The sequence below is a fragment of the Arachis duranensis genome, chromosome 3 (assembly GCF_000817695.3).
Source record: "Arachis duranensis cultivar V14167 chromosome 3, aradu.V14167.gnm2.J7QH, whole genome shotgun sequence".
In the NCBI taxonomy this organism is placed as follows: domain Eukaryota; kingdom Viridiplantae; phylum Streptophyta; class Magnoliopsida; order Fabales; family Fabaceae; genus Arachis; species Arachis duranensis.
The window spans coordinates 4,268,937-4,286,078 of NC_029774.3; the positions used below are offsets into that span (position 1 = coordinate 4,268,937).

General features: G+C 33.1%; 2 protein-coding genes across 3 annotated transcripts; one reads left to right on the forward strand and one right to left on the reverse strand.

The window, feature by feature from the left end:
• Positions 1 to 4,619: 4,619 nt before the first annotated feature.
• On the forward strand, positions 4,620 to 10,888 carry LOC107476682 (SWI/SNF complex subunit SWI3D). Of its 2 annotated transcripts, none has more exons than XM_016096541.3 (8): positions 4,620 to 5,247; positions 5,677 to 6,212; positions 6,944 to 7,594; positions 7,955 to 8,112; positions 8,212 to 8,948; positions 9,150 to 9,340; positions 9,427 to 9,873; positions 10,532 to 10,888. In XM_016096541.3, the coding sequence occupies exons 1-7, from the start codon at positions 4,773 to 4,775 to the stop codon at positions 9,799 to 9,801; spliced, it is 3,123 nt and encodes a 1,040-aa protein (XP_015952027.1). In that variant the 5' UTR covers positions 4,620 to 4,772; the 3' UTR covers positions 9,802 to 9,873; positions 10,532 to 10,888. The 2 variants fall into 2 exon arrangements, with proteins under 2 accessions (XP_015952027.1, XP_015952026.1); XM_016096540.3 differs by having other exon boundaries at positions 10,544 to 10,888.
• A 602-nt stretch (positions 10,889 to 11,490) lies between these two features.
• LOC107476681 (ras-related protein Rab7) lies at positions 11,491 to 14,910 on the reverse strand. The gene is made up of 7 exons (XM_016096539.3): positions 14,649 to 14,910; positions 14,294 to 14,320; positions 14,070 to 14,129; positions 13,194 to 13,383; positions 13,011 to 13,091; positions 12,707 to 12,852; positions 11,491 to 11,768 (listed from the first exon to the last, which is right to left on the reverse strand). The coding sequence occupies exons 1-7, from the start codon at positions 14,699 to 14,701 to the stop codon at positions 11,702 to 11,704; spliced, it is 624 nt and encodes a 207-aa protein (XP_015952025.1). The 5' UTR covers positions 14,702 to 14,910; the 3' UTR covers positions 11,491 to 11,701.
• Between the last annotated feature and the right edge of the window lie 2,232 nt (positions 14,911 to 17,142).

Below are 17,142 nucleotides of genomic sequence, written 5' to 3' on the forward strand. Positions count from 1 at the left end.
AGAAGAAGAGAAATATTAACAATGAATAGAAAAGGAAGAATATTATTGCTGTGTATAAAAGAAAGAGAAAGTGGATATGTTATTGTGTTGTTGTAGTGCACGAATGTACAATTACATTTCACTATTTATAGAGGTGAAATGTTTACACTTTCAAATCTCTTTAATGTAATCAGTTTTGAGAATGTGTGAGCCGCTCATAATGAATGGACATCCACATCATAATCCTTATCACAACCGTTATGATATTCTTGATTTATATTTGTCTTTTTTTCCCTCAAATATCATCAATATCACTTTTGTTCTCTCTTATTCTATCCCACTACCACCACCTTATATTATTGCCGTCATCCATTTTTGTCACCATCAACTTCTATCCTACACAATTTTACTGTCACTGCGCATTACCCCATCCACCACCATTCACCCACGGTTGGAATCATCATCATCATCATTACTGATAATACTATCATATCCCATCTTATTGCCACCAATCCACCTCACCTGTCGCACCTTCACTCATTGGTAATATTATCATCTTTATCACACCTTATTTTTCACAGCCTCTCACCTACTACTATTGTCACTTTCAATCTCTACTATCAAATACTTAACCCTAACTCTTTTATCGCTATCATACACTTAAAATTATTATCATCATCAATAATAATAAAAAAAAAATTGGGAGGAAGAAACAAATTGAAAATTGAGAGAGAGAGAAAATGATAGAATAATTAGAAAAATATAGTAAGAGAAAATTTTAAAGAAATGGAGGTGGATGTGATAGTCAACGAGGATAATGGCAACGATTGAGAAAGTGTGACAGTGATAAGATTGTAAGACGATGCTAATGGGTGTAAAGCGGCGACAATGAGATGGTAGCAATGGAATAAAATAAGTTAGGGATGAAAAAATTGGTGATGAGTAATGGTGATGAAAAAAGATTGATGATGGTAATTTTTATAAAAAAAAAAAGGAAAAAAAGAGTTGATCACGAGTGATGATGATGAAAAAGAGAAAGAAAATTTAAAAAGAGAGAAAAATAGGATAAAAATTTTATAAGAGAAAATAAAGATAAACTGATAATTTTGTAAAAATTTTAATGATTGACTAAGTAAAATAACTATTGATTAAATAAAATATATTTTTTAGAGATTATTTTATTATTATTTTATAAAAATCATTTTGTTAAAATTACAATCTTCTAAAAGTCAAACTAATTATTAACTCTTTTTAAAAATTATAAATAACATTCTTTTAAAAGTGATCTATAAACCGATTAAAATATAAATTTAGTTGGTATATATGATATATGATGATAATTCATATTGGAATTAGTGGCATGGAATTAGGTGAAACTCTCCTCAAAATTCAAACATTCAATTTTAGATCTAGTTATGTATCTAGGACTGCATAACAATTTATTTTTCTTCCGTTTTTATGATAATTTCCTTTTAGAGTTAGCAGGTAGAGAGTTCAAACACAAACACTTCGATGGTTTTACTAGAGCTTCAACTTTAATAATAGAACATTAAAGTTTCTTTATCTTTAGAGTGATTTGATAACAATCTTATTTTTTAAAGGTAGTTTATTAAAATTAATTTTTAAAATATAGTATTTTAAATATTTTAATATTATAATTGATAAATTAAATTAAAAATATTTTTAATAAATAAATAATAATTATTTAGTAAAATAATTTTAAAATCTTAAAATATCATAATATATGTAAATATAAGAGTAATTAAATTTAAATAGTCATTAATATATGAAATTATATTAAATATTTTATTTTGATAAATACAGATTTTACCAAACATAAATATTATTTCAAAAAATATAATAATAAGAGTTTAATTTTAATACGTTGATAATATAAAATATTTTATTAAATTGTCTAATCATATTTATTCTTTTAAATCATTTTAGAAGATATGCATAGGTTGAAGAAATCGGATTTAACTTAGTCCATATTTAATTCCAAACATATCTATGTCATTTTTTCAAACTTTACTTGATCCTAAATTCAACAAAACTTCAATAATTCTGGCCAATTTTATATTGGGTCTCTACTAGATTTAAATTTGAATCTAAATTGAAAAAAGATGTCAAATAGCATAACAAACAAAATAACAAATTAAACAATATCATCAACACCACAACAGATTGCATATATTCAAATTTCTTTAATTTTGTGTAAATAACCTCTAATAGAATCAACAATCATTCGTATAAAAGAAACAAATTGAAAATTTTGTCCATAACAATGCTAAATTTAGTCGCAAGAAAAGAAGAATGAGATATAAGAATAAATCTAAAATGACGTGAGCTCCAAAAATAAAGATATAGGATAAAAGTTTTGATGAAACAATACAGAATAAAAGTTTAACAAAATAAAGCAGAACAAAAACGATGATGAGACAAAGCATAGAAATTTTTTTTACCAAACTAATCAGAAGTCTTATGATTGAATTATATTTGTTCGTGCCTTAATTCAAAGCATAAAGTTAAGCCCAATATGAATAAAGGGCCCAACCTTAAAAGGTAGCCTCTATTTCATACTCAACCTCTTTTAAGAGGTTGGACATTAACAGAGGGTCCAACTCTACTTGTTCAAATAAGTAATTGTCTCTAAATATTCCTCCGCTACATTTAGATAGGGATCTTAACAGACTCCCCAAAAAAGGGAACATTTATCCATAAAGATAGAACTACTCTAATAAAAGTGGTTACTGACACTACTATAAATACACGGACATACCTGAGGTATAAGACACGTTCTAATCTACTAAAAAAAATTTTACCTAAAGTCCTTACTAACTTAAGCATCGGAGTTTTTTGCAAGTATTACCCCCACCTCTTCACGAGGAACTCGGACAAATAGCACATCGACATCAATAAGTCGGACGCTGCCATACAAAGGACATGGACCTCACACTCAGACCCAAATAAACGTTTCAGGTAACTCTCGGACCAATATTTATCTATAATTCACATTGCCAATATAAAATATAATTATTTTTATTGATATAATATTATGCAATAAATTATATATATAAAAATTAGAGTAAAGTATTGTTTTTGTCCTCAACGTTTGGGGTAAGTCTCAAAATTGTCCTTAACGTTTGAATCGTCCTATTTAAGTTCTTAAAGTTTCAATATTGACTCAATGTTGTCCTGCCGTTACGAATTTGTTAGCGGAATTGACAGTGGGACAAAATTAAGATGATTTTAAAACGTTAGACACTTAAATAGGACAAAAACGTTAGAACAAAAAAGATACGTATAAATAAATTTTAATTTTATCCTTCACTAATATAAATCTTTTATGGTATATAATTATTCAATTATTTTTTAATCACATTTAAGTTAATTACACTTAATCACATTATTTTGATTCTAAATAAATTTATTTTTTTATAATTCTACTCTTAAAGATTTTTACTCATCATGAAATGTTTGTAAATAACTAGAATCACATTACTTTATTGTATATATATCATTTTTTTCCACAAATTGATGTACTATGATGAGTAAAAATTTTTAATAGTAAAATTATAAAAAAATTATTTACAATAAAATAATGTGATTAAGTGTAATTTACTTAGATGTGATTAAAAAATAATTGAATAACTATGTATTAGGGGTGTGCATGGGTCGGGTGAAACCGGGTTTGATGTGACCCATACCCGATCCGAAATATATACCGAACCTATTTATTAGACTCGAACCTGATCCTAGACCCGATGAAACCTATACACTTTTGGGCCACGATTATACCGGGTAAAAATTTGGGTGAAAACCGAGCCGTTAACATTACATTACCTTAATACCTTCTTATAAGTTAGCAAGTGAAAATATCCAAATTTCTTTAAAGGCTCCAACTATTATTTGACATGGTAAAATTCATTTAGAAAAATATAACAAGAACCAACTCTTCTCTAAAATTAAAGCATAACCATAATCAATACTAATATTGTATAATATCACCAAATATTTAAATCAATACAAATAATACAATATTATGCATTAGTCTAAAATCTTATGCATTTTAAACATAAAACATTAACTTATAGTATAATAACTAATAACACAAAATATTAAGGTTTACAATACTTAAATTCCACATAAAAATAGCCATCATCCATCACTAATAACACAAAATATTAATTGTGTATGATGACCGGGCTATCGGGCCGACTTCGGGTGACCCGAAATAATGACCGGGTCTATTTGTGAGACCATTACCCGACCCTAAACCCGATGAAATCACACCGAATTAGCTCCTAAAGTGCTTGGGGCTGGGTCGGGCCTGCACACCCCTACTATGTACCGTAAAAAGATTGTTTTTGTCCCTAATATTTTCGTCCTATTTAAGTTCCTGACGTTTTAAAATCATCTCAATTTTGTTTCGCATTTAATTCGGTTAACAGACTCCTAATAGCAGGACAATATTAAGTTAATTTTGAAACATTAAAGATTTAAATAGGACAATTCAAATGTTAGAGACAACTTTAAAACTTACCGGATAAAAATGATAATTTAGCCTAAAAACATTGTAATAATAAAGTGATTTAATATAAACTCCTAGCTTTGAGCTAGGAGGGAGGGAGAGAAAGAAAGGGCAAAGGGGAGAAGCGGTTAGGGGCAAGGCAATATGGAGAAAAGTGGAAATATTAAATTTTCGTTTGATGCGATGACGTATATCTCTCGAGATTGAGAACACTCAAAGAAGACAACACAAACCAACCCAAACCCCCAATTTCTCGCTTCCAATGGAGGAGAAACGCCGCGATGCCGCACCTCCACCTCCTTCCGCCACCGCTGATTCACCCGCATCTGAGCCTACATCCACGCGCCGCCGTGCCGGAGCTCAGAAGCGTAAGGCCAGCTCCCTCTCCGGAAATTCCTCCTCCTCCACGCCTTCCAAGCGCGTCACTCGCGACAAGCCCTCACCTCTCCACCACCACACTCCTCCCCTTCACCACAATGGTCCTCTCACTAGGGCGCGTCAAATCCCCGCCTCCGCCGCCTCTGCGTCGTCTTCCGCGCCCGGTTCTGCCGCTGCTTCTGCTTCTGCTCCGCCGGCTGTGAAGCACTCGGAGCGCTGTTTAGGCGCGGACGCGGTGGCGCTGGCTGAGGAGATCAGGAAGGCGAGCGAGCGGGAGTCTCTGGAAGCTTCGATGGAAGCTGCTTTCGAAGCTATCAGATCTCGTGGAACTGATTCTCATGTCGTTCCGAGTCATTGCGGTGAGGATTTGTTCCTAATTTGTTCTTGTTTAGCTTTGGGACTTAAATTTTATGGTTTCAATGTTGTGAATTGTACATGACACATTCTTTATCTTACTTCATGTGATAATTGTTCACTTCGGTCTCTTGAAATGAGTGATTCAGCTTAACTGGCGTTTGAAGATATGATAGACTCTGTCAATTGGCATTTTACTTTCAACCATTTGCATTTTGATTTTTTTTTCTTTAGTTCTATTGGTATCTGCAATTGTTGTATTATGTTACCCTTAGTTTGTATATTTGGTTGAAGAAGGCGAGGAAATTGAATGTGTTATTCTGAATTCAGAAATTTGAGTTAGGCAAGCTTAGCGGGTTTCTTCTCAAAATAAATTTTCAATGTTTAGTTATTGACTTATGATTTATCCTTTCACATTTGGCATTGAGTTTCAGGTTGGTTTTCATGGACTGATATTCATCCAATTGAAAAGTTTATGATGCCTTCTTTCTTTAATGGCAAAACTGAAAGTCGTACTCCTGATATATACATGGAGATAAGGAATTGGGTAATGAAGAAGTTTCATGCAAATCCCAACACACAAATAGAAGTGAAAGATTTGTCAGAGATTAATGTTGGAGACTTGGATTCTAGGCAAGAGATAATGGAGTTTTTGGACTATTGGGGTCTAATTAATTACCACCCTTTCCCATCTATGGGTTCTGCTGATGCCAGTACAAGTGATGATGGGGAGGCGGAAAGGAATTCCTTGCTTGAAAAATTGTACTATTTTGGAATGCACCAATTGTGTCCGCCTGTTGTTCAAAAGGCTAGCCTAATGACTCAAGCTACGACCTCTGGCTTGTTTCCGGAGTCTGCAATTGCTGAAGAATTGGTGAAACAAGAGGGGCCAGCAGTTGAGATGCTTGAGTATCATTGCAACTCTTGTTCGGCTGATTGTTCCCGCAAGCGTTACCATTGCCAGAAGCAGGTTGTTATCTGACTTTGAGTTAGTCATTGAAGTTTGTAATTAAGTGGTTCATGAAGGACTTTTTCATTTGCCTAACCTTAACTAGATATATTTAATTTATAGTTCCTACTGTACTTCTCAAATATGGTGTTCTTCGAAGCTTGATGTTCTTGTAGAAACACAGGGTAATGTACATTGTTTAGTGTAGTTGCATTTCCTACCATCTGAGTAAAAATTTTAACATGTTTTGCTTCTAGAAATCTTATTTGGTAACTTCTATTTGTCATCTCTGCAGCAGATATATTGTGTCAGATTTCAGATACCTTGTGGGTTTATGGTTCTGAACCAATTTTAATCTTACCTGAATTGAATTAGATCTCTCAAAATATTTGTTCATTAAGTGCCCTATAGTAACATCTATCAGTGGCGGAAGCATAAGCAGAAGTTAATATGTTACGAACATCATATTCAATAGTTCTGAAAAATCAACTCAGTGACCTGTTCAAATACTGGCTAACTTAGAAGAGAATGCATTAGGCCTGGTGTTTGCAGATTTAGAATGTCCTTATTCATGTAGGTTTTTTGTTGGCATAATGATTTTCGTTTAGTTTGCAACTAGTTGGTTTAACTATTTTAACTTTTAGTTGATTTATCAAACATGCATTGTTGGAATGCTTGTTCCATTGATGATTATTTATTTGCATCTTTGTTTCATGTTATATATTTCATCAGTTGTGTGATGTGTCTGACAGGCAGATTTTGATCTATGTTCCGACTGCTTTAATAATAGAAAGTTTGGCTCCGGGATGTCCTCATCGGATTTTATACTCATGGAACCAGCTGAAGTTGCAGGAGTTAGTGGTGGAAAATGGACTGATCAGGAAACCCTCTTGCTTCTTGAAGCACTAGAACTGTATAAAGAAAATTGGAACGAAATTGCAGAGCACGTTGGCACAAAATCAAAAGCTCAATGCATTTTGCACTTTGTTCAAATGCCTATTGAGGATGCCTTTATGGATTGTAAAGATGATGTTGAAACCAGTTGTAAAGAAACAGCAGATCCAGCTGCAACTAACAATGATGCATCTGCAAATAAAGATGCTTCTGAATGTAATGAGAATAACACTGGTGATAATACTGAAGGCCATGGTGAAGCTTCTAAGTCTGAAGAGGTTAAGGCAAAAGTAGATCAGGAGATTCCGAATCAAGAGGATGGTGTGGGTGAGAAAACCTGTGAGGGAACTTCTAAATCAGAAGATGCCAATAAAGTCAAAATTTGTCCAGAAGAAGGCAATGACTGTGCCCTGATTGCTCTCAAGGAAGCATTTGTAGCTGTTGGTTATTCTCCTGAACCTGAAGGCCCATCTTCATTTGCTGAAGTTGGTAATCCTGTCATGGCATTGGTAAGTTAAATGCTTGAGTGTATGAACAATTGCATTTCCAATTCCCATGTTTTTGGACAGTCAACAAGAACTTGGTCTGAATTATTTATTTAAAGTCTTATCAGTTCAAAAAAATGATTTAAAATTAATTTTTATAGTTTTCTGTATATGTTGTTGCTATCATCTTGTTTTATACTGTTATATCTATTTCTTGCATGATAAGTAACAACTAACTTGCTAGTATTTAATTTTTTTTCTTATATACTATTCGTTACTGCTTAACTAATACTATGCTTCTACTTCCTTTCCTTCATCTCATGTATATGTCTCCTTGTCAATGTTCAGTCTTATGCATTGATGTCATGCTTTTTCTTTCTACAGGCAGCTTTCCTCGCACGCCTGGTGGGTCCTGATGTGGCTGTTGCTTCAGCTCATACCGCCTTAAAATCCATTTTGGGAAATTCTCCTGGCACCGAGCTTGCTGCAAGGAATTCTTTTATTCTGGGAGATCAACCAGATAATAAGGAACCAACTACGAGGTATGTGATGTTATGGAAAGTGTGCACTTTTGGAAATTCCATAACTATTCCATTTATGATTGGTTGGGACTTACAACTTTGTATCCAATATTTTCATAGGAATTCTAAAAATGAGGAAGGCCAGGATGGGGTAAATGCAAAGCAGGATAAACCAATCTCAGAGGACAAAGATTTAGCGAATGATCACAACAACATGGAAATTGAAGATAATGTTCCAGAAGATAAGAAACAGCTAGCTTCTGAAAATGGAGACTTGGAAAAATCAAATACTTCAAAGGAGCAAGCTATTATCAACCATGAGGGTGGACTTGACAATGGTAACGGCTCCAGCAATTCGAAGCTACCCAATGATCAAGCACCATCCACTCTGCATGATTCTGGTGGTTCAACATCCAAGGCTGAAAATCCACCTAGTTCTGAGGAGCTACAAGAGCGAAGTTTGAATAAAGAACTGTCCCATTCAGAAGTGGAAACAAAGGACATGCCTGCTTCGGACTTGTGTCTGTCGGACAAGAATGGTCTTCGGCAGTCTGTTAAAGCTAATCTTGCAGGAAACCATCCAGAACCAGTAGAGAAAACAAAGAATACTGATGTTGTGTCTGATTCTGTGCCCTCAGACAAGGACAAGTCACAAACGCTATCTTCAAGTTCTGCTGGTGACACTCTGCAAAAGAAAGACTCCGTAATGGATGTTGAGCTGCCAGAGAAAAGTGAATCTCAGCCACCATGTGCTTCAGTTTCAACCGAACATAATGGGAAAGAAAATGATGTGGATATGATGTCTCCTTCACATCCAGTTGGAACAATTTCTGGTGCTGAAAATGGCACAAAAGCAGGTCTGTCCTTTTTTCCCAACATCCAGACACATTTAGAAGAAAAACGAATGCAGTGGTTATTTGTAAATTAATAAGGGGTGTATGTAGAAACAAAGGTCTAATTCAGTATGAGTTTTTTTTTTTGTCTCTTTAATTTTTATTTTGGGTGCGTCATAAATATATCAGTTAATGAAAACGAATATAACCTTCATATAATGACAGGCAAAGATCAAACAGAGAATGGTGCAAAAGGAGAAGACGATAGGACGGAGAAGAAAGATCATAACAATTTTGAGAAAGTAAAATGTGCTGCAGTCACAACACTTGCTGCAGCAGCAGTAAAGGCAAAAATTCTAGCAAATGAGGAAGAGGACCAAATCCGAGAACTTGCTTCTTCATTGATAGAAAAGCAGGTAATCTCTTTGCTTGTAAGGTTCATTGCATTGTATTTATATGTGCTGATTCGTTGACTTTGTTGGTGAATTTCATCAACTTGCAGTTGCATAAGTTGCAAGCAAAGTTGGCTTTTTTCAGCGATATGGAGAACTTAGTAATGAGGGTAAGGGAACATTTGGAGCGATCACGGCATAAGCTTTTCCATGAGCGTGCTATGATAATTGCTTCCCGGCTTGGTATACCACCTTCCTCATCTAGAGGTGCACCACCAAACTTGCCAGCCAATAGAATTCCTATGAATTTTGCAAACTCGCTCCCAAGACCACAAATGATGATGAATCCCCAAAGACCACCAATTCCTCGACCTTTTAGCACGGCAGCTGCTACCATTCCAAACCCATTAGCATCTGCAACTGCAGCAGGAAATGCAGTTCGGCCACCGAGCCAGGAAAAACTTTCGTCTGTTGGGACAAAATAAATGTAGACTACATATGGAAGAAAATAGTTATAGTCGTCTTACTTACTGATCACCTGCCACCACTTTGACAATGTGAGTAAACATTTTGATTTTGTCGTGGTTCATTTCCTTCATCAAATGAATGATGACATATATTAAGATAAATTCTGTGTATAGTTAAGCAGACAGACCAGAACTAGGAACTGCAATGGAATTAGAATGAACATATGCAACACAACTTGAGAATATACATGAAATCAAATATTCCTAGTTAAGAATACATAAAATCCTATTTCAATTGATAGAAATCATGCTTTTTACACGTAGATTGCTCTTCTTTCAACCTGTTTTTCACTCTGGTATATTGGGGATATTTACAACTAGATTTTGTTTTCTTTGCCCAGCATTGTCCTCAGCTCCCCATTCTTCTAAGTATGATTCCATTTAATAAATCTGATTATGATAGACTACGAGAGGAATGAATGAATGAATGGTTAACCAGTGCTTCATTGCAAACTACTTTTTCTTTATTGTAAAAAATGTGTTTGATCCATTCTCCTTCCACCTTCTGTGCTGGTTTAGTTTATCCTTATAAAATGCCAGAGCAACTGGTTGGTTTATCCTTCTGTGCTTGTTAATTTATTTGACAGCCCCAAATGGCTTGTTTGCTGCTCTAGTTGCTTATTTGGTTCTAATCTTGCTACTTTCTAGAGATTAGCTGCTCTTGTTTGCATTATTAACTAATGATCAGTATTTGATGCAGTCAATTTGACGAAGGTCAAGTGCTGGTGAGGACTAACTCTAAATTGACAGCTATTGGGAGCTCAGTGACCACAATAGTGCATTGTTGTAGGCTCATCTTTTCTATATATAATGAGTGGCTAGAAATGAGAGGATGAAATATTTAGTGATACGATATATATTTGAATTTGTAGAGGGCAATTGGTTTTGTAGTTTTGAGGATGGTTTGATAACTTGAACAAGTGGATAGTTGTGCAAAACTGGTGCGTTCAATCCCTGTAACTTAAAAATGCTATTTACTATTTCATTATTGGTTAGGAGCAGCATATGGAAATTTGGGCGACTTTATTAAAGAATATTTTCACAAGTTGGCAAGGCAATGCTGCTCGTTTTACCATTCTCTTTTATCCAAATCCGCTTCCCAACCGAACTTTGAAAATTAAGGAATCTCCCCTTTAAGCGGTTTTGAAGACGTATTTAAAGGGTGTACTTAAATATTTTGGTTACTCTCAGACGGGAAAACATTAGGTTATGTTTTTCCTTGACATAAGTTCAGTGGAATTGCCAAAGCTCAAACATGATAGAGCGAACCAAATTTAGATTCTGTTCGTAGATGTGTGTAAAAATTTTATCGAATCCTAAGGCGCACCTTATATAATACATGTGTGTGTGTCCTCACATTTATTCATTCTGATAGCTAATTATGATTCAGCCGCAATCCTGGTGCCAAAAGCCCAAAATCATGCTTGGCGAATTTCAATCAACGGGTAATTACTGATCATGCCTCAACCGAGTCACAACGACAATTTATTTTTTCTATAAACCATGTCTTTACCCATCTAATTTGAACAATGTTTAAACTAAATGAAATAACAATTATCAACTAGTGACCGAGGAAAAATCATATTATTATCCTTGATTCGTTGAACTCTAGGCGATTGTATCTAATAAGAAAAATAAGCAATCAAGTATTCATAACTGGAGGATTATCTTAGCCGTGCAAGCCTGTCACAATAATGGAATGACATACAAGGTGAAAAATTAATCCGATCAAACAGGCACCATGCAAATAGGTCTTGACCAATATGTTTTTGAGCAAACACCAATGTACAATGAAGCCTCAGACACCAGAAATAGCTAACACAGACAAATTTTATTGTATTGAAAACAAGTCTATATCTCAGCATTCACAACCTGTTGTCCGTTGCTGACTGCTGGTTCCAACATCAATTGTGTCGGGTAGGTATCTACAATAAAACAGTTACCACAATCAGAGCTTCGGTCAAGACGCGAAATCAATAACATATCGGATTATTTCAGTTTTTCCAAATTATATACGAGATCTATAAGGCTGTGTTTGTTTCCAGACACGGGATACTGAGATAAAGACACAATCATATTTGGCAAATGAGAGATGGACACAAACATTGTGTCTAGAGTCATTGAATTAGTATATTTTGTTTCCTTCATGACAAGAAAGAGACTAGGATACTAAAAAACGACAATTTATTTTTTCATTTCTTCTTTTATTATCTATCAGCTTTACATAATTATATTTTTTATCTTTATATTATTTTTCCTAAAATTTTTTGCAAGAAAAAAATGATTAAATTAGACTTTCATAATTTATTCTTTCTTATATTTAATTTATCATCAAACAAAATACAACACTCATTTTTGTGTCCTTGTCATCTGTGTCTTGTTCTCAGTATCCTGTCTTGTTCTGTTCTCAGAACTGAACACAGCCTAATATCTGGTAACTAAATCAAGAAAAAAATGAATCGAAGAGCTAACTTAAAAGAATCGGTTATACTCATTTGCAGGGTATGATTATATAAACTGGAACCACTATATCCAATGTAACTTTAAAGTGCGGTGGTACTATCTAATGTAACTTCAAGGTTTAATAATGAGTAGTCAACTATTCAAGGATGCCCGCCTTATTATTATTATTATTATTATGTCAGTAATGGTTTGTAATTGTTTCCATAATCATCATTTATAGATCTTCCCCTTTGAAGAGAGTGAGAGACAACATGTCTCTTGTGAGCTAAAACACCAATGGAATTATAGTATGTTCCCCCAACCAATTAACTGATGCTATAATCAGGGATTCTAAATGTATTTGTGCCTGCATTTGTCCACATACACTAAAGAAGAAGAGAGATAACATTTGAGAACTTACAATTCCTCTTCTTCCCCACTTTTCAGGGCATTCTTGGCTATGCACTGGAATGCTTCTTCAACGTTAATACCTTCCTTGGCAGATGTCTCAAAATATGGGATATTTCCTTTTGATGCACACCAAGCCCGAGCCTTCTTTTCCGAAACCTGCAGTGACACAATCACTTTCTTGTGTTAAGTAGTTCAGCTGTCCAGCAGTATATTTCAGGTATTTTATGAGTATGAACACATCTGAGCTAATCAAACATTTGACGGAAAGAAAAGAAACATGGAAAACAGCCAACTCTAGGAAAGAGAAAACGTACCACTCTACTGTTTCCACCATCAATATCTACCTTGTTTCCTATAACAACAAAAGGAAAATTCTCTGGATCGGAAGGACTAGCCTGAAAAAATTATTGCACAGCTTAACATTTGAAAAATCACTTAGACATTGCTTGTGATAATAAGACTGAGAAATATGTCCAGCAAGAGGAACGCAGGCCTACCTGAATCAGAAATTCCTCCCTCCAGTTGTTAAGGTTGTCGAATGATTTCATTGAATTAACATCATATACAAGAACACAGCAATCAGCCCCACGGTAGAAAGCAACTCCTAGGCTTTGGAATCTTTCCTGACCAGCTGTATCCCAAATCTGCAAGGAGCAAATATTAAAATAAGAATAAAGAATAGTAAAACTTGACAACTGTTGTAGCTTAAAACTTTCAAGAGATAACAAGAGAATTGTTGTGTCATGTATGTAGATAAGAGTCCAAGCATTATTTATATGACAAAGTTACATAGATGTATCAGATAGCACTCCAAGAGTGAGATCATTATATCTAATCACATGTATGTGCCTCATCGAAATGTGTCATATGATGAAAAACAATTTCTGAGACACAATAGGAAACAGTACCAACTGATACAACCAAGATCCCATTTTCAAAGACATCAAGAAGAAGAACCAATAGGTTTCAAAGACATCAACTGATACACTTTAAGGCTTAGGCTTTCTAATATTAAAGGTACAACAAGGAAAGAATCTTAATCCGAGAAATCATCACAAATGGTAAGAGTCTGGGGTAAATATGTTATGCATTTCCAACTAAGTGTTTTTTTTCCACAAGCTGATATCACTCAGAAACAACATATCCAACTTCGTTCACTTAGAGAGTTGCAGCCTAAGTTCTTTACCTAAAATCAGTATGTATTATGAAATATAACATATAAAATACAGAAAAATCTAAGTAGTATCAGATAAATTAATAGTCCAACACATAGCATTTTTCAAGCAACTAGTCAGATATATCCCCGAGATTCGCCACCTTACCTAATTATCCAGCTTATGCATATGGATATGGTCAAGCACACACACACACACAAAAAAAAAAAAAAAAAGATGGTTGCCTTGTACTGGTTGCTAAACTTCTTATTCACATATCTAAATTATATTTGTTAGGGAAATGCATGCTTTTAAGTCTACTCAACCGAAATTCAATATGTAACCCCTTGGTACAGCGCTAAACTATACCAAACAAATCGCGTAAAAAAAAAAAAAAGAAAGCAAGGACGAATGAATTTGAAGAACCAAACACCAAAGGATACTGATTCATCAAAGATGTCTTCCCTACCCTGCAACAGCACAAACAGTGTTACATAAACGCAAGCTGCTACCAAGATTGAAAGTGCACATATGATTCAAATCACGATCAAATATAGTGAAAATTTCTTTCCAGTATCAACCAATCGTGCGTATGCATCAAGAAAAAGAGTTGAAAACAAAAGGCAATTTCCGCAGCAGAAAGCGACAAAAATACAAGATCCTAGGGAGAAAAAAAATTCGATCGAATTGAGCTAAGTAGGTGGCAGAAAAACGGAAATCGTGAAGGTTAAAGCAAAGATCTGCAGAGAAATCATGATTGCAACAAAGAAGAAAGACTGGAATCGAAAAGTAACTTACCCGCTGTCACCGAGAATGATGACCTTCAATAGAGTTCTTCTTCTGGAAGGCATGGTTACTTTTTCACCGATCGGGAAAAAAAAGTGTAACCGCTTTTTGTTGTTGTTGTTGTTCTGTTAGAGAGATCGGAAAAAGGTGTAACCGCTTTCTGTTGAGAGTCTCAGCAAAGCAGTTGCGTTGAGAGTTGAGACTTGGGGCGAGCTTTCTAGTCCTCCTCAAATCAAAGCACACACACAACACAACCCCCAATCTTTTTTCTTCTTCTTTTTTATTTTTTTTCTTCTAATATTGAGAAGAATATTCCCCTGCTGACAGCTGTAGCTGATTCACACACTAATTTAATAAATAAACTTCACTTAAATGGCAAATTACAAATTAGTACAAATTTCCAACTTTCTCTTTTTTTTTTTTGCCCTAATCCTATTTCTGCAGTTCACTGTTGTAACTTGTAAGACCTAAGAACACGAAACGAGCTAATTAACAAATTATGTAGATAAAGTCTATTGTGCATTTTCCGGACAAGAAAACTACGTGATTAAGTAACTTCGCATGAGTTATGCAAATTTATGTGTCATGTATAAATATTGGTGAAAATTTAGTTGTAGTTAATTTGATGTGAAATTGATAATCGAGAGTTTTAGATAATAATTTAATTAAATTACTCAATTTTTTTAATAATTTTTAATTATCAATTTTATATAAAATTAATTGTACCTAAGTTTTTACAACAAAAGTTATGTTATAAATAAAAAATTTTGTGTTATGTAAAAAATTATGTTATATTGATAAAATGTTTTATGTATAAATTTTTTTGTATTGTTCATAAAAATTTATGTACTATATTAATAAAATTTTGTACTTTTTAATAAAAGATTATGTGTTGAAAAATACAAAAAAAGTGATACATGCACACATTTTTTTGTTAAATTTGTGTAACTTAGTTAAATTTAATTATAAAAATATTTGTTCTAATGAATTATAGTTCAAATAATATAATTTAATATTGTCAATGAATTATAGTTTAATGGCATAATTTTCTCATATTCACTTAGAAATTATGGGTTCGAGTCTCCTTATATTTGATAGAAAAAAAAAGGTATAATCTAATATCACCATGTTTAAGGATTAACAATTAGTCTCTATTTCTATTGGAGGTTATAAAATCTATTTATAGGAGTCATTTTAAAATATAAAATTCAAAATATAAAGTTTAAACAAGCTGAATAATTATTATTTATATAGAGAAGATGATAAATAAATTTTTTATTTTTAATTTAAAAAATTAATTAATAAAAAATATAAAAATATTTTTCATCTTTTGTTGTAGAAGACATATGACTCAAGATAATAGTTGTGTTGCTTGTAGTAATTTCAAGTATTTGTTAATCGTCCTCTGCAATTGCATGATTGCTCATAGAACATGAAACTATGAAAGAACTTGGATGTTAGATTGAATTGTGATAATTTCTTCAACAAACCTCTCTTAGCTTGGTTAGTGAAGAATATATATCTGCCCAATCTCTCTTTAAAGGAGTTTTGTAGCCTCTTATTTTTGTATGAGTACTATATGGTTCTATTGTAACAAATTCATTTTTGACAGATCCAACGCCTTGGAGGTGGAGTCATATTACTTAGCTAAAGACTATTATTTGGTCCAAACAAAATTCTCTCAAACAAAAAGAAAAATTGGTGAATTTAAGAAAGACAAATTCATTGACATTTTCACAAATAACATTTTGCTAAACTTGGACAGTTCAATTTATAAGGATGGCAAAGCAGCATATGCTGGTATCTTTAGCATATGATGGCAAAGCAGCATATTATGATATTACTCTTGAATCTTTCATCTATGAAAATAGTGGGCGATTTCTTTTCTAAATATATAAGAAATTAACCTATATTGTAGCAGTTATTCATTAAGTGGACAATATTAATAATAGTGAAAGAACAGTTACTTATTCTTCAAGTCGGATGAGATATAGATAATGATATTCGTGTTTTAAATAAGTTGGGTTGGACACACTCTCCTCTAAACACTTCTTTAGGTCAATTTCTTTTAAATAACTCTTTTTCGACCATAACTTTAAGTGTTTAGGCATGGTATGAACTATTATCATATTTTTTTCTTCCCTTACTCCTATATTTCTCTTTGTTATCATGATTACTCTATCAAAAATTTCTTTTTTTATAGTCATTTTTGTCAAATTTTTGCTCTGTTTTGCATAAAAATATGTGTTTAGATAAGTTATTTTGAATGAAAAAATATATTTTTTCAAAAACAAAGTATTTTTATTCAATTTTAAATCTATTTGAATATATTTTTTTAAAAAATAAATTATTTATATTTTTTAGAAGCTAACAATATTTTAGTTAAAAAGATAAAAATAAAAGACATTTTTAATACTTAAAAATATTTTTTAAATAATCTAATCCAAATATAAAATAATTTTTGTCTATTAATTTTTAAAAAAAAATATTTTTTTTTAAAATTCAA

Coding starts and splice junctions, on each gene's coding strand:
- LOC107476682 (XM_016096541.3), top strand. CDS start 4,773: ATGGAGGAGAAACGCCGCGATGCCGCACCTCCACCTCCTTCCGCCACC. Junction 7,595..7,954: donor GTAATCCTGTCATGGCATTG/GTAAGTTAAATG, acceptor TTCTTTCTACAG/GCAGCTTTCCTCGCACGCCT. Junction 8,113..8,211: donor AATAAGGAACCAACTACGAG/GTATGTGATGTT, acceptor ATATTTTCATAG/GAATTCTAAAAATGAGGAAG.
- LOC107476681 (XM_016096539.3), bottom strand. CDS start 14,701: ATGCCTTCCAGAAGAAGAACTCTATTGAAGGTCATCATTCTCGGTGAC. Junction 14,321..14,648: donor ATCATTCTCGGTGACAGCGG/GTAAGTTACTTT, acceptor GTGCTGTTGCAG/GGTAGGGAAGACATCTTTGA. Junction 11,769..12,706: donor AGTGGGGAAGAAGAGGAATT/GTAAGTTCTCAA, acceptor GTTTTATTGTAG/ATACCTACCCGACACAATTG.